This window comes from Aptenodytes patagonicus, chromosome 7 (assembly GCF_965638725.1).
Source record: "Aptenodytes patagonicus chromosome 7, bAptPat1.pri.cur, whole genome shotgun sequence".
NCBI classification, from domain to species: Eukaryota; Metazoa; Chordata; class Aves; order Sphenisciformes; family Spheniscidae; genus Aptenodytes; species Aptenodytes patagonicus.
In genome coordinates this window covers 21,564,117-21,576,482 of record NC_134955.1, presented here as the reverse complement: position 1 = coordinate 21,576,482, position 12,366 = coordinate 21,564,117, and the positions used below count along the sequence as shown (strand labels likewise).

At 40.2% G+C, this 12,366-nt stretch overlaps 1 protein-coding gene across 4 annotated transcripts in view; it reads right to left on the bottom strand.

The window, feature by feature from the left end:
- Positions 1 to 12,366, bottom strand: part of LRP5 (LDL receptor related protein 5) — a 161,145-nt gene that overhangs the window by 92,267 nt on the left and 56,512 nt on the right. For all 4 annotated transcript variants that reach the window (XM_076344307.1, XM_076344308.1, XM_076344309.1 and 1 more), the window contains 2 exons: positions 11,799 to 11,995; positions 9,703 to 9,834 (listed from right to left, as the gene is read on the bottom strand). In XM_076344307.1, the coding sequence (XP_076200422.1) occupies positions 9,703 to 9,834; positions 11,799 to 11,995 (329 nt within the window). The remainder of the gene's footprint in view (positions 1 to 9,702; positions 9,835 to 11,798; positions 11,996 to 12,366) is intronic.

The window sequence follows — 12,366 nt, the reverse complement described above, 5'->3', positions numbered from 1 at the left end:
AAAGAATCAATAGAATGTGTTTGGAGTAAGTAGCGTAACACGGGTCCAGATGCAGTGAGTGAAATGCTATTTCCTCATTCAGCCCACTGCACTCATTTTCATAGCGTGGAATCTGGATAATTCTCCACCTTGCAGGAACCACAGTAGACTACTTGTACATTTGATCTATTATCCAAACTTTCCCTCTCATCTCGTGCAAAACACCCACAGGTCCTTTCAGTAGAGCATCTGCTGGCGGGAGGAAAGACACCGCTATGATTAGGGAACTAATGTGGCTGCAGGCATTGAGGGAGATGCCAATTACACAAATCCCTCCTTCAGAGAAGGATCACAGTAACCTTTAAGAAGCCCCATCTCAGCCTAACAAAGGAAAAACATGAGATCGACAATTCCTTGATAAGCAAAGCAAGCATGATACACCTTTGGGAGTGCAGTAGGGAGAGGGGGAATGACGAAAAAGTCCTCCAGAACTTCTGGATAACATCTCCCTATGGTAGTCAGACACCAGGCACAGGACAGAAGACACCTATGAAGTCAAAGCACCATGCAACCAAAAGATCGTAGTTTTCCACAATTGCATTTCAATCACAAAGTGTGCAAGGGAGAGAGACAGGCATGCAGGCAGCTGTCAAGGTTCTAGGAAATAAGGGAAAATAGAGTTATCTTTTTGTTTATTTTCCTCATGACAAACGGATTAGGACATGAGTGCTCCTTCCCAATACAGCCCCAAATCAATGCTAGAATATAATCAGAGTTATCTACTGATATGCAAGATTTCTCTTCCAACATCTTCCAAGTGCCAGAAGACCCCTGCCAGTTATTTTAGGTTATTCACACAATGCCAGCTGAAGCTTTCTCAGGTACTTGAAAGAGCTGATTTACAGCAATTATCCCAAATAACAAATGTCTCCCTAACCCTTCCCTTTCGCAAAGAGGCTGGTCATCTCTAATTAGCAGTTGATCTACTTAATCAGAAAGTCTGGATTAGTCCATATTGTTTCTCTTTATTAATCAGAAAGACGTGTTAGCAAAGAGACCTTCTTCTCTGGTGGTTAAATCGCATGAGAAGAAATACTGTACAATGGAGGTATCTGCCTGCCTGCTTGTCATGCTTGAGGCTTCATTGCTCAAATAAGCTGATGATTGCTCAGCCAAGGAACTGCAGACACAAAACTTTTAAAACGTATGATGTGCACCAAGAAACACACAGGAGATGAGAAGGAAGTGCCTTAACATTTCTTCCTTCAGTACTCTTCTATCTCCTGCATAAAAAACAGTATGAGCCCTGCAGTATTAACCAGCAGGTTCCAAAAACACTTTTTTGTTTTGCATTGTGAAGAATGGCACAGAGAAATAAGACACCGGGAATATTACCCAACCCTGATCAACTGCCTCAACAACAGTATCAAGGATAAATAAGGGAAGCTGACTCTTCAAATGCCTGAAGCTAGTGCCGCCTTCTCCAATTACGAATTCCGCCCCCTCCCCCCCCCCCCCGGTTTTCATTTGAGAAAACAGAATTTCATAGTTCATTTGAGAAACTACAGCTGTCATACCTTCCTGGCAGAAACTCTACAGCTCCTACCACCATATGAGACTGACTCAACAGCCAAAGCTCTCCCACTTTCAAGCAAATAACAGTTGCCTTCAACTGGAGAAATGCGTCTGGTGAGTTGAAGTCAACATGCCATATGTCTCAAATGACCACTTACATTGTGACATGTACCAGGGACAAGATTACTGCAAAAGCAGCTGGCTAGTTAAACATCTAGACTGAGATATCTTAAAGGAACCAGATTTCTAGAAAGTACCCATCACCCATTTGAGGGAGTGGGGGCAGAAGAGGGAAGAAATTCTCCTTGTTACTGCTTTAAAACAACCAACCTCCTGCCGTTGATTAAATAAAAGGAGGTTCTGAAAATGAGTAACTTTTTTAGTTTGACTCATATTATGTTTAAAGCTAAAGATACGGCAGCAGCTCTTATGCTGGCTTTAAGAAATGCACACTGATGCACAATAAGAGTTTAATTTCCACACCTCAAGTAGCGTAAACCCTCTCTTCTCTAAGGGTAGATTTGCTGGGGTAAAGAAGCCAAGCCACCAATGCAGTTGAGAATTCAGGTACCTGTTTCAATGTCAAACGTGCCAGCTACATCAGCAGGCCATTCACAGGTAACTTGTGACATACAAACACTAAAAATTCCTGCACTTGAGCATTTATAGCACACACTCAGTGTACTTTTTTTTTTTTTAAAAAAATTTCATACCCGAACTTGTAAGCCAATTTATCCCAAGACAATAAAGCTGATCCTCCTTTGTTCCAGACAATGTAAGGAATTTAAAATATAAAATAACAACAACAAACACTTTGGGGTTATTAAAGGGCATCAAAAAATATCCAGAGAGGATCCTGGATGAAGTCCCTGGTCCCAGGGAAACTTACAGGAGCTTTCCTGTGATCTCAGTAGGGCCAGGTTTTCACTACCATCAAGAAATGGACAAATCACTTTTCAGTGTACTTAACTTATCAACTCACCTTGAGATTATCTTTTGTTTAAGAATGAGAAATTTAAACTTGAAAGGGTCTTTTAAAAACCTCACGTTTATGTATAAATATATATAAAAGCACCCAAGAAGAGGAAACCAGAAAGAACCAAAAGTTACAGAAGAAAAAAAGATGTGTTTAACAACCGAAATAGGATCATTTATCCTATTAGGCAACCAAACAGTCATCTGCCATTGTACCAGAGGACTTCCTTTATCTGTATTCATCTGCAGTATCTAATAGGTCCTGCTCTTTAGAAGGATGCAAATACCCAAATTTCCTTTATTTCTGCTCTATACTTTCCCCTCCGTAAAATCTTAAAGCAAGTCACTAGTAGGAGTAAATGTAATCTCGGACATTTATCCTTAACATATTAACGAGTCGAATTTTTTGTACACAGCCTTTAGGAAGAGACCCCTGATAGAAGTAATCTATTACTAAGCATTGCAAGTATAGCATCAAGCTCACAAAGCTGTCCACAGTATATGGGCATTTACTTTTTCCTAGTTCAGTAATAATACCAAGGTAAGCAGAAGCTAAGGTACCATTACTATATTGTTGATTTTGCAGCCAAATTCCTTGTCTTCAGTTATTGCAGAAAATCATTTACATTTTTATAGCCCTTGCTGGAGATGGTTGTGCTCAGTCTACTTAGAATCATAGAATACCTGAATACCTCCAATCGGAAGGGACCCATAAGGATCATCGAGTCCAACTCCCTGTTCCTTGCAGGACTACCTAAAACTAAACTGTAGGACTAAGAGGGTCATCCAGACACTGCTTGACTTAGATCTATACCGAGCAATGCTTAGTGTATTAAAGGAACATACTTCAGTTGGCACTGCCCTTAGTTCCAGCATCGCTCCTTTGTGCAAGCTTCAAAATACCAAGAGCATTTCTCTGAGAGTATGGCAAACTCAAAGGTCATGGACAGAGAAGGGATATCTCATATAGATGGACATCAAGTTCTTACTGGTGTTAAAGATCAGAGCCTGGATTTAGCACTAGAAGACAGCAGTAGTCTAGCTATGATGAAAGACTGCTGATGCAGTTTGCCACTAAATGCTTCCCCCTGCCAAATACTTGCTTAAGTTGCACTTAACGTCACATTTGTCATCTATTGTTTGTATGGCATGCAAATACACCTATACCTCAAACACCCACATGCCTTATTACCAAGAGGTCTCTCATCTTGCTTTCAAATACGAGAAAGGGAACAGACTCATCATCTTTCCCAACAAAAATGGAAAGAAAATAAATCAGTGTAAAATTAAATCTCCAGGAGATTTCAGTGTAAACAATGCCTACAGAAATGCACAGAAAGGTTTGGGGTTTTTTTGTGGAAGCAAGCACAAAAAGATTCCTCTTAATGGAGACTTAAATTTGGTTGGAGAGGAATTTAGATAGAACAAGTGTAACACTCAGGAATGTTTGATTTATTAAAAGTACATCTGCCACAGGAAACAGAGAAATCACCCAGCACAGAATGATCAGATAAAACATCGTCAGGGAACTTTCCTCATAGTAAAGAGTAAAATACATCATGCAAAATTGAAAGGAAGACTTTACAGAAATTAATAGCTTCCCCTCCAAACTCCAGAGAAGATAAAGAAAACAGAACTACTGTTTGCACAACTGTTGTGGGTTAACCCCGGTGGGTAGCTCAGCCCCACCCAGCTGCCCACTTGCTCCCGGCAGTGGGATGGGGGAGAGAATGGGAAGGGTAAAAGTAAGAAAACTCATGGGTTGAGATAAAGACAGTTTAATAGGTAAAGCGAAAGCTGTATGTGCAAGCAAAGCAAAACAAGGAATTCATTCACTACTTCCCATTGGCAGGCAGGTGTACAGCTGATTCCAGGAAAGCAGAGCTCCATCACGCCTAACAGTTACTTGTGGAGTCAAATGCCTTAACTCCAAAGTGTGCCCCCTTCCTCCTTCTTTACCCCAGCTTTATATGCTGAGCACGATGCTGTATGGTACGGAAGATCCCTTTGGTCAGTTGGGGTCAGCTGTCCCAGCTGGGTTCCCTGCTGACTTCTTGTGCACCCCCAGCCTACTCGCTGGCAAGGCAGGGTGAGAAACAGAGAAGCCTTGACACTGTGCAAGCACTGTTCAGCCCTAGCTAAAAAATCCCTGCGTTATCAACACTGTTTTGGTCACAAATCCAAAACATAGCACCATACGAGCAGCTATGAAGAAAATTAACTCCATCCCAGCCAAAACCAGTACAGCAATTTTAGTAAACTGGATCAAAAACTAATGATGCCCAGGCCAAGTGAATTGGTACAATGAAGCTGCATAATGAGTAAAGAAAATTCTGTAGCTTTTACTGAAATATTTTATCCATATACTGCAGCAAAGCATTATATGTTTAATGAGAAACAAAAATAAAAAACCCATTAAATAGTTTTTTAAACCTTGGGGTACGCAGCTTCCAGAAGCTGCATGGATCTGGACTAATTCTGACATTGTGTAGCTCTAAGTGCCCTTTTATACAATAAAAATAACATTAGCTGAAGTCCTAGTTTATCCTACTTATTAGAGCTCCATAGCCATAGAGCCAAACTAGTAAAAACTTGGGAGGGCAAGGTGGGGAGTATTTGAGCTTTCACTCAAAATATTTTGTGGTATCAGCCATGGATGACAGGTTTTAAAATTCTGTCAAATTAATTTTAGTTCATATACAATTTGACTTCCTTGGTACCATGATATCAGAAAATGATGTGCAATGAGAGTAAGATCCTTTCGGAATGCAACACTAACAGGCAGAGGGAATTTAGGAAGTCAGAGTGACCACTTACAGGGAAATATATCCACTTGTAAGGAAAAAGATTAGGCTTTTGACATTCTTTTAGAAGGCCTGCAGCAATAGCTGTATGCCAGCAACACTGAATACAGCAGAAAGAAATTATATATTTTCCAGAAACATGAGTGGAACAGGCTGCTGAACGCTGTTTACAGAAACCAGCTCAGTCTGGGAAGGATGCATACAGACAGCTGTTTATCAGGGTTTAACCACAATTAGCTGACAAGATATACAACAAACCTCTAGACTTGCTTGAATGGGATTGAACTGAACCACGTGGTCACGTCAAAGAGGGAAGGAAAAAGCGGGGAGTCATCCAACATTTTGAGACTGCACCTCCGCCTAGCAGAGCAAAGCAAACCTGCTCCATGAAAGCAGAACAGGATGGAAGGACCCTGGCTCCATTTTGCCTGGAAATACTCACATTAAGTGGTGCAAATTATACCAAAGGTGCACCAGAGCTGTAGTCAGAAACAGATAAATTCTTGTCGTTCACTGTGCACCAAGGAAAGCAAGAATGAGAAGCATGAGGAAGGTGAAGCTGCTCAAAGGAGATGACATGCAGCTATCACCTGAAGACTCTGCCCTGCAAGGTAAGAAAGGTTCAAATGGTTTACTGTTGGAGACATGACACTAGCTATTAATACATGTCTTTCTCACAACACTTCGAACTACTACTAGCCCAACAATAGAACTCACTAAATCCTAGGAAAAGAACCTCAGGACAGAAGGACAAGGAACAGCTTCTTGAAAGGAGCCCTCGCAGACAAACAAAAGACTCATGAATCAAAATAATTCTGTTCGTAAAGAAGATAAATGTGGTCCTTAAACAAAGACAGAAAGAAAAACCTCAGGATAGCCCTAAGTCAGCAAAATGACTGAAAGAAGGTCCTCAAGCTTTTAAGATTTCCATACTTCCGCTCTGCTTTCTAAACTGGCCTATTTGCTTGTCCATTGCTGATCAAACCAAACTTTGTTTCCCTGAAAATATGCATAGAACACACATAATTTTTACTTTGGTCTTAAGACTTTGATTATTTGCATCAGAAAGCATCTAAAGCAAGAAACTGAAGATTAACTAAAGCAGGCTTACAATCTTACGACTGCATGAATAAAGAGCTAATTAGGTAGAATTACACATCCCTTTTAAATGACTGCAACCAAACCTTTGTTTCTTTCTCAAACATTCATGCCATTGCTCAAGCAGGCTTAGAGAAGACTTTCAAACAAAAAAAAACAAATAAAAAAAAAACCAAACCCATAAATCAAGAAAGCCACCTGGTCTAAGAACTGAAGCTCAATTTTGAAACATGAAATTTCAGAGGTCAGTCATTCCTGGAAGTTACGAGGTACTAAGAGTTACTACTGACTAAGCCACCCTCCACAGGCACTTCAGACTAGAGCCATCGGGCTCTGATGGGCATTACAAACTGTGACTTCATTATCTTCTACACAGGCAAGATTTGGTTCAGATACCTATCTAAAATCGTGTATTTGGACACATCCACCAAGACAGTAGTGGCCCAGTGCAACTTCTTAAGTAATTCCAAAGATCATAGCTTGAATGCTCACTTTGCTAAGAGTACATGGTCAGGTGCAGCTGATTTACTTTCCAAACTTACAACCCCTCTGCTTGTTGATATGGGAACTTCAAGCAAGTCCAGAGCATTTTCACAGCCAACAGAGGAGAACAGACTTAATATCACACGTCTGGAGGGAAGCAACACAAAACATATACCTGCACAAAACAAGTACACATTCCCAGAGAGGAACTTATACTTGATGCCAGTTGCAATCTATCCATATATTTAGTATCTGTTATTAGTGATGGATACTTACTGTAGAGCTAATTTTTTTTATTTATTCAGAGCAACTGTTTAGAACCAGAGAGAAAGCAAGAACGAATCAACACCAAAAGCCAAAACTACAGAATAATGAACTATTCTTTTAACACAGACACAATACTTATGGCTTCAGCACATCAACAGTTAGAAAAAGTGTAAAAATCCAGAGTTTCGGAGTTTCAATGCGTACAGACAAAACCCACAGCAAAGCAAATAGTGGCACAGCCTGTCCTTAAATTCATGTTTTCTTAATTACCTAGGCCCATTACCATTCAAGACTCTTTGTAAAGAGCTACAGAGCTCTCATACCTGAACATTACCAATATATGTATTCTTCAATATTCAAGAGAGCTGAAATCGCCGAAGAGCCTCAGCGCTTTTCTGCACAAGAACACTTTCTGACAGAGATATACAGTAACATTATATAGTTATACTTGCACCAGTAAACTCCCCATGTGGACAGATTTTGAGAACTGAATGCTTTTTCCTCTTGCAGACAAATCTCCAGTAGCATTTGTGTAATTCACTTAAAAGCCTAATGTCAAAGAAGCTGATAAGCCCAAGTGACTTCGTGCTTTTGCACTTTTGCCCAAGCCAATAAGGAACGAAATGGAGAGATGGTCAACTCTGTTGCATCCATAGTTCCTGATACAACTTTACTACAAAGGACTCGTGCAGAGAACAAAAAGTCAGTTCCTTGCAACCAAGAAGTTAGTTAATAAGAGGAGAAAGAGAAGCAAATGGATGTTGGCGTAAGGCAGACAGGACAACAAAAGATGTGAAGCTTGGGAAAGAAATAATCCATAAAGCTGAATGAAACTGTCATATTCTAATGCAAAACCAGATTTCCTGTTCCCATCCCACTTTTTTGCCCTCCTTTGACAGAACACCCTTGACAGATTGTCTGGCCTGACAATGGAAAGGTGAAAGCACCGTATAAGCAGTCACTCCTGCTTGTGCTATCCGCCAAAACGCCAAAAGCAGGCTGACCTTCATTCCCACTGCCAGAAACATGAGGTCAAGATGAATGTCTAAAAAGGTCGTCCTGAGCGTTCAGCAATGTTTTTTGAAAAGCTGTGAAAGGGAAAATTTCCAAAGCTGGAAGGAGGAAAGAGAAAGGTCTTTCAGCAGCTGCAAGAACTACCTTATAAGCCTTTCAGTTGCAGCAGGATGAGCTAATAAAGCTGGCCCTTAAACCCTGGAGGTTCAGTGTTCAAATTCTGGTTCAAGTTCACACATGAAAGGCATCTATTATGCTTGCTTTAGCACTCAGAGGAATCAAGGCACATCAGAAAATGACTATACTCTTTGACTAGACTCGTTGAAAACACATTGGAGACAGGCAGCAGAGTATCTTTTAGTCTGTTGGCAGAACATTCTCCAAAACCTTGCCTCCTAGTGTCCTACCACTGTATCAGTGTTAATTGCCTGCTTTTCTAAGATGTGTTTTTAAAAAGAGGCTTCCCGATCAATTATAAAACCAAGCTTTCAAAGTATACCACTAGACTCATTCAACTTATGGATACAAAATATGCATCTAGTTATACTTTTCAATTAAAGTATATACTCTAGCTATTGTTCTCTAAACAGCTTTCTACTGGTAATACACAAGCCTCTCCTACTTCTCAGTGACATGGAACAGCCACCTAGAACATTATTTTCTCTAGCTCAATTATCTCAAGCAGCAAACTTTGTAAGTCTCTTCACACAAAGCCTTGCCTCACTTTTCAAAATCAAATATAATGTCCAAAAAACACAAACTAGACCCAGAAAGTAAAAAATCCCAGTGCAATTTTCTCATAAATCCTTCTCACAGAGCAGCCCAAAGGGAAACAGAGGGATGATTAATCTTCAGAACCAGACGAACAGTATTTTTAGTTTAAACCTTAATTTTGAATTTTTCTGTACAGATTATTTCATTATAAAACTAATTGAAGCAGAGGCAACTCACTGGGTTATCTCTAAAATAGTACATGGGCACGTGGATATGGCCTTGAACAAATTTTTGGCACATCTGTGTGCAGAACAAGTCTCAAGCATATTGCTAACTTTGAGATGCAACTGGAAGGCAACAACTCGGCCACCACTAGTGCATCATTGACCACTACTGGACAATGAATGGGAGGGAGCAGAAGTCTGTCCATGGTCCATTGTCCAAACGGAAAGATGTCCTACAATAGCTTACTTCAAAATTCTTCTGCAATGGGCTCCACATACTACTTCATTCCTACAGAGAACTGGCAACACAAAATACAGTCCAAAGACACAAAATACAGTCAAAATTCTCTGATTTCTGATGCAAGGGATTACTTTAGTTCATAAATATCACCCTCTTTGGTAGCTTGGCAGGAGACTTGGGTGCAAAATTTCTGCCATCTTCATCAGGACAGGAGTGACATTTCAGTGTGTCAGACAGTTCCTCTCAACTCAGTTCTTCAAGGCTCAATTTTTAAGTGGCAAACCCAAACCAAGTCAACACTGTCACTGTAGAAAAGCCAAGCTCCTACCTGATTTGCATGTCCTGCCATCATCTTCTAGCTGCACACCAGTGGGACAGGCACAGCTGTAGAAGGGGTCTCTTGGAGACAGCAAGCACAGATGGGAGCAACCACCGTTGTTTTCTTCACATGGAGTGTGAACTTCAAGAAACCAAACAGATTTATTTTCATTTTTCTAGAACCCCTAAAGCCCTCTTTTCTCCATGAGGAAGAAATCATAGATCCCAAATGACTGGCAGAAGCTTTAGTGCTAAAGGACAGAGGAACCACAAAATAAAGTGTTTGATTGCCCCCTCCCCAGCATCTTACTTCTAGGGGCACCCAAATCGAGATGCACGCAAAAGCTGATTTTGAAAGAGCTGACAGCTCAGCGCAATCTCACTATACAGTTCTTGCAATGCTTCTAAAGCTGAACACAGCTAAGAGCTTTGGACATCAGTTACTTTGTGGATGTCGGGTCTGCTAAGCATCATGAAAATGGAAAACACGGCTTGGAGGGTGGTGATGGCGGTGGGGTGACCGGTTCTATGAAAGAAGGGAAAACATAACAATTTGTACAATTCCTACATTACAGTAGTGTTGCATGTTGGAAAAATCTTTTCCTACTGCAAAGCTTTCACAGAAAGACATATCTCTGAATCACCAGGAAATCCAGAACAACAACATGTAAAGTCAGCAATTCTGAAAACGTAAAAAAAAAAAATTGGGCGGGGGGACAGGATGGGGACGGACACATGACAATTGCGTGCACCTATCTCATTTACATGGGGGAAAAAAATGGCAGCAAGAAATGAAACTGTAACCATAAATAATTATGGAGAATACTGCCAGCTATTAAAAAATACTACAAGTTTTGGAAGATCTCTCAAAAATCAGTCATAGTTTGAATAAGCATCTGAACTGTTTTAATATAAACCCACAAAATTTCCAGCTAGTTTGGCTCACGTTACTTCCACTGACAGTCACAAAGAGGAAAAAAAGGGAGAGGGAGGAATCCAAGCCTGATCTTAATAAAGACAATGGCATCTGAGCTATTTTCAGCATATGCTATTTCCCTATGCGCCATATTTTCTTTGTGACTGACACAGAAATACTATAACCCAAGGCTGGGGCATTCTCTGAGCTAAAAGCAATGACAAGAATTCAGCACAGACAAACTCTTAGCTTAAGCTGTGAGATAAACAAGGGTGCTGTGCATACCCGACAACCTCAATGAAAACTTGCACATGTTGCATCACAAGGATGATCTCCAAACTCCTTTTGCTGACTTGCAAGCCTGTTTACTGACATCCTATAAACTTTACTGGAATAACAAACATTATCTTTAGGGAAGCAGACTTTACAGTTGGCATAAATAAAGAAGCCAATCCAAATGGCAAGAGTATCTCCCCTAGGCAAGAGATGATTCTTCCCATGGCTACCCAGTTATATACATTTCCACACCATTGCTTTTAAGCCCCATTCTCACAATCCTAAAAAAACCTAGACCAACTGCCACATGGAATCACATGCATATACAAAATATTTACAGCCTCATTCAATTCTCAATTCTTTACACCTGCCTTCCTTTGAAGCAGCATCATACATAAAGAAAAAAGAGGCACGTATATGTTTCATATAAAAGCTCAGAACTAAATCCCTTCCATATTGAAACATTCATAAACCATTTATTACATATGGAAGATAAAAATTATCAAGTCTGGACTGCAAAAACCGCACTTATAAGTACAATGTGAACATTACACATTTTGTGGTAATTCTACTTAAAAAAAAGTAATGATAAGCATTTTTTTCAGTTCTCTTTAAAATAATGGTGTTAAAAAGATGCCAGGTGAGTCTTTATCATTCTCATTCAGATATTCCAAATCAAAAGATGTCACTGAAGTACTGCACTGGATTTTGGATTTTGTTACCAACTGGGATGATGAGTGAGCTCATACCAATTCAGGCTGGAATTTTCAAAGAAAGGTACAGGATTTGGGTACTTATAGCTGTAGCAACCAATCCCCCGACAAGCATTCAAAACCTTACAACTTCACACTAACCATTTTTATGATAGATAAGTAACAGTCATGCAAAAAGTATCAGGGAAAAGTAAAACATACAGTATGGCTGCCGGTCTGGACTTAAGACCTGGATGTCCATCGGCGAATATAGGGCAGACAATATTTCTCTCCTTTTCTCTCCCGTCCTTTTGTTACAGGCATGAATGGAGCGTGTTTGCCAGTCCGTCCAATACAAAGTGTCCCCAGACAATGTCAGTGCAAAGGGATGAGTAAGACTACCTTCAACAACTTTTTGCCTAGATGAAAGAAAGAGCAAGGATTAAAAATGCATTGCTTCCACTTGTAACCACTCAGAAAAAAAAATCTGGCTTTGTAAAAACTCATATAGGAATCATCATCTTTTAACAAATTCACTGGATCAAGAGTTACCATCAGGTCATTACCTGATGATAAAAGTGATAATCAGACTGAAAAATGTAAAACAAGACTTGCCCCTTCATAGCAATAAGGACACAAATATACTGGGTTTCATAGCAACACGGTATCTGATTCAGCTCCACGCTGACCTCTGAAAGGCCACACCGAAGTTCCTTAACAGGGCTGTGCAAATAGCCAAAATCAATTGCCTTTTGGAGGAAACACAGGTCCAAAGAGTGCTCCTCCAATT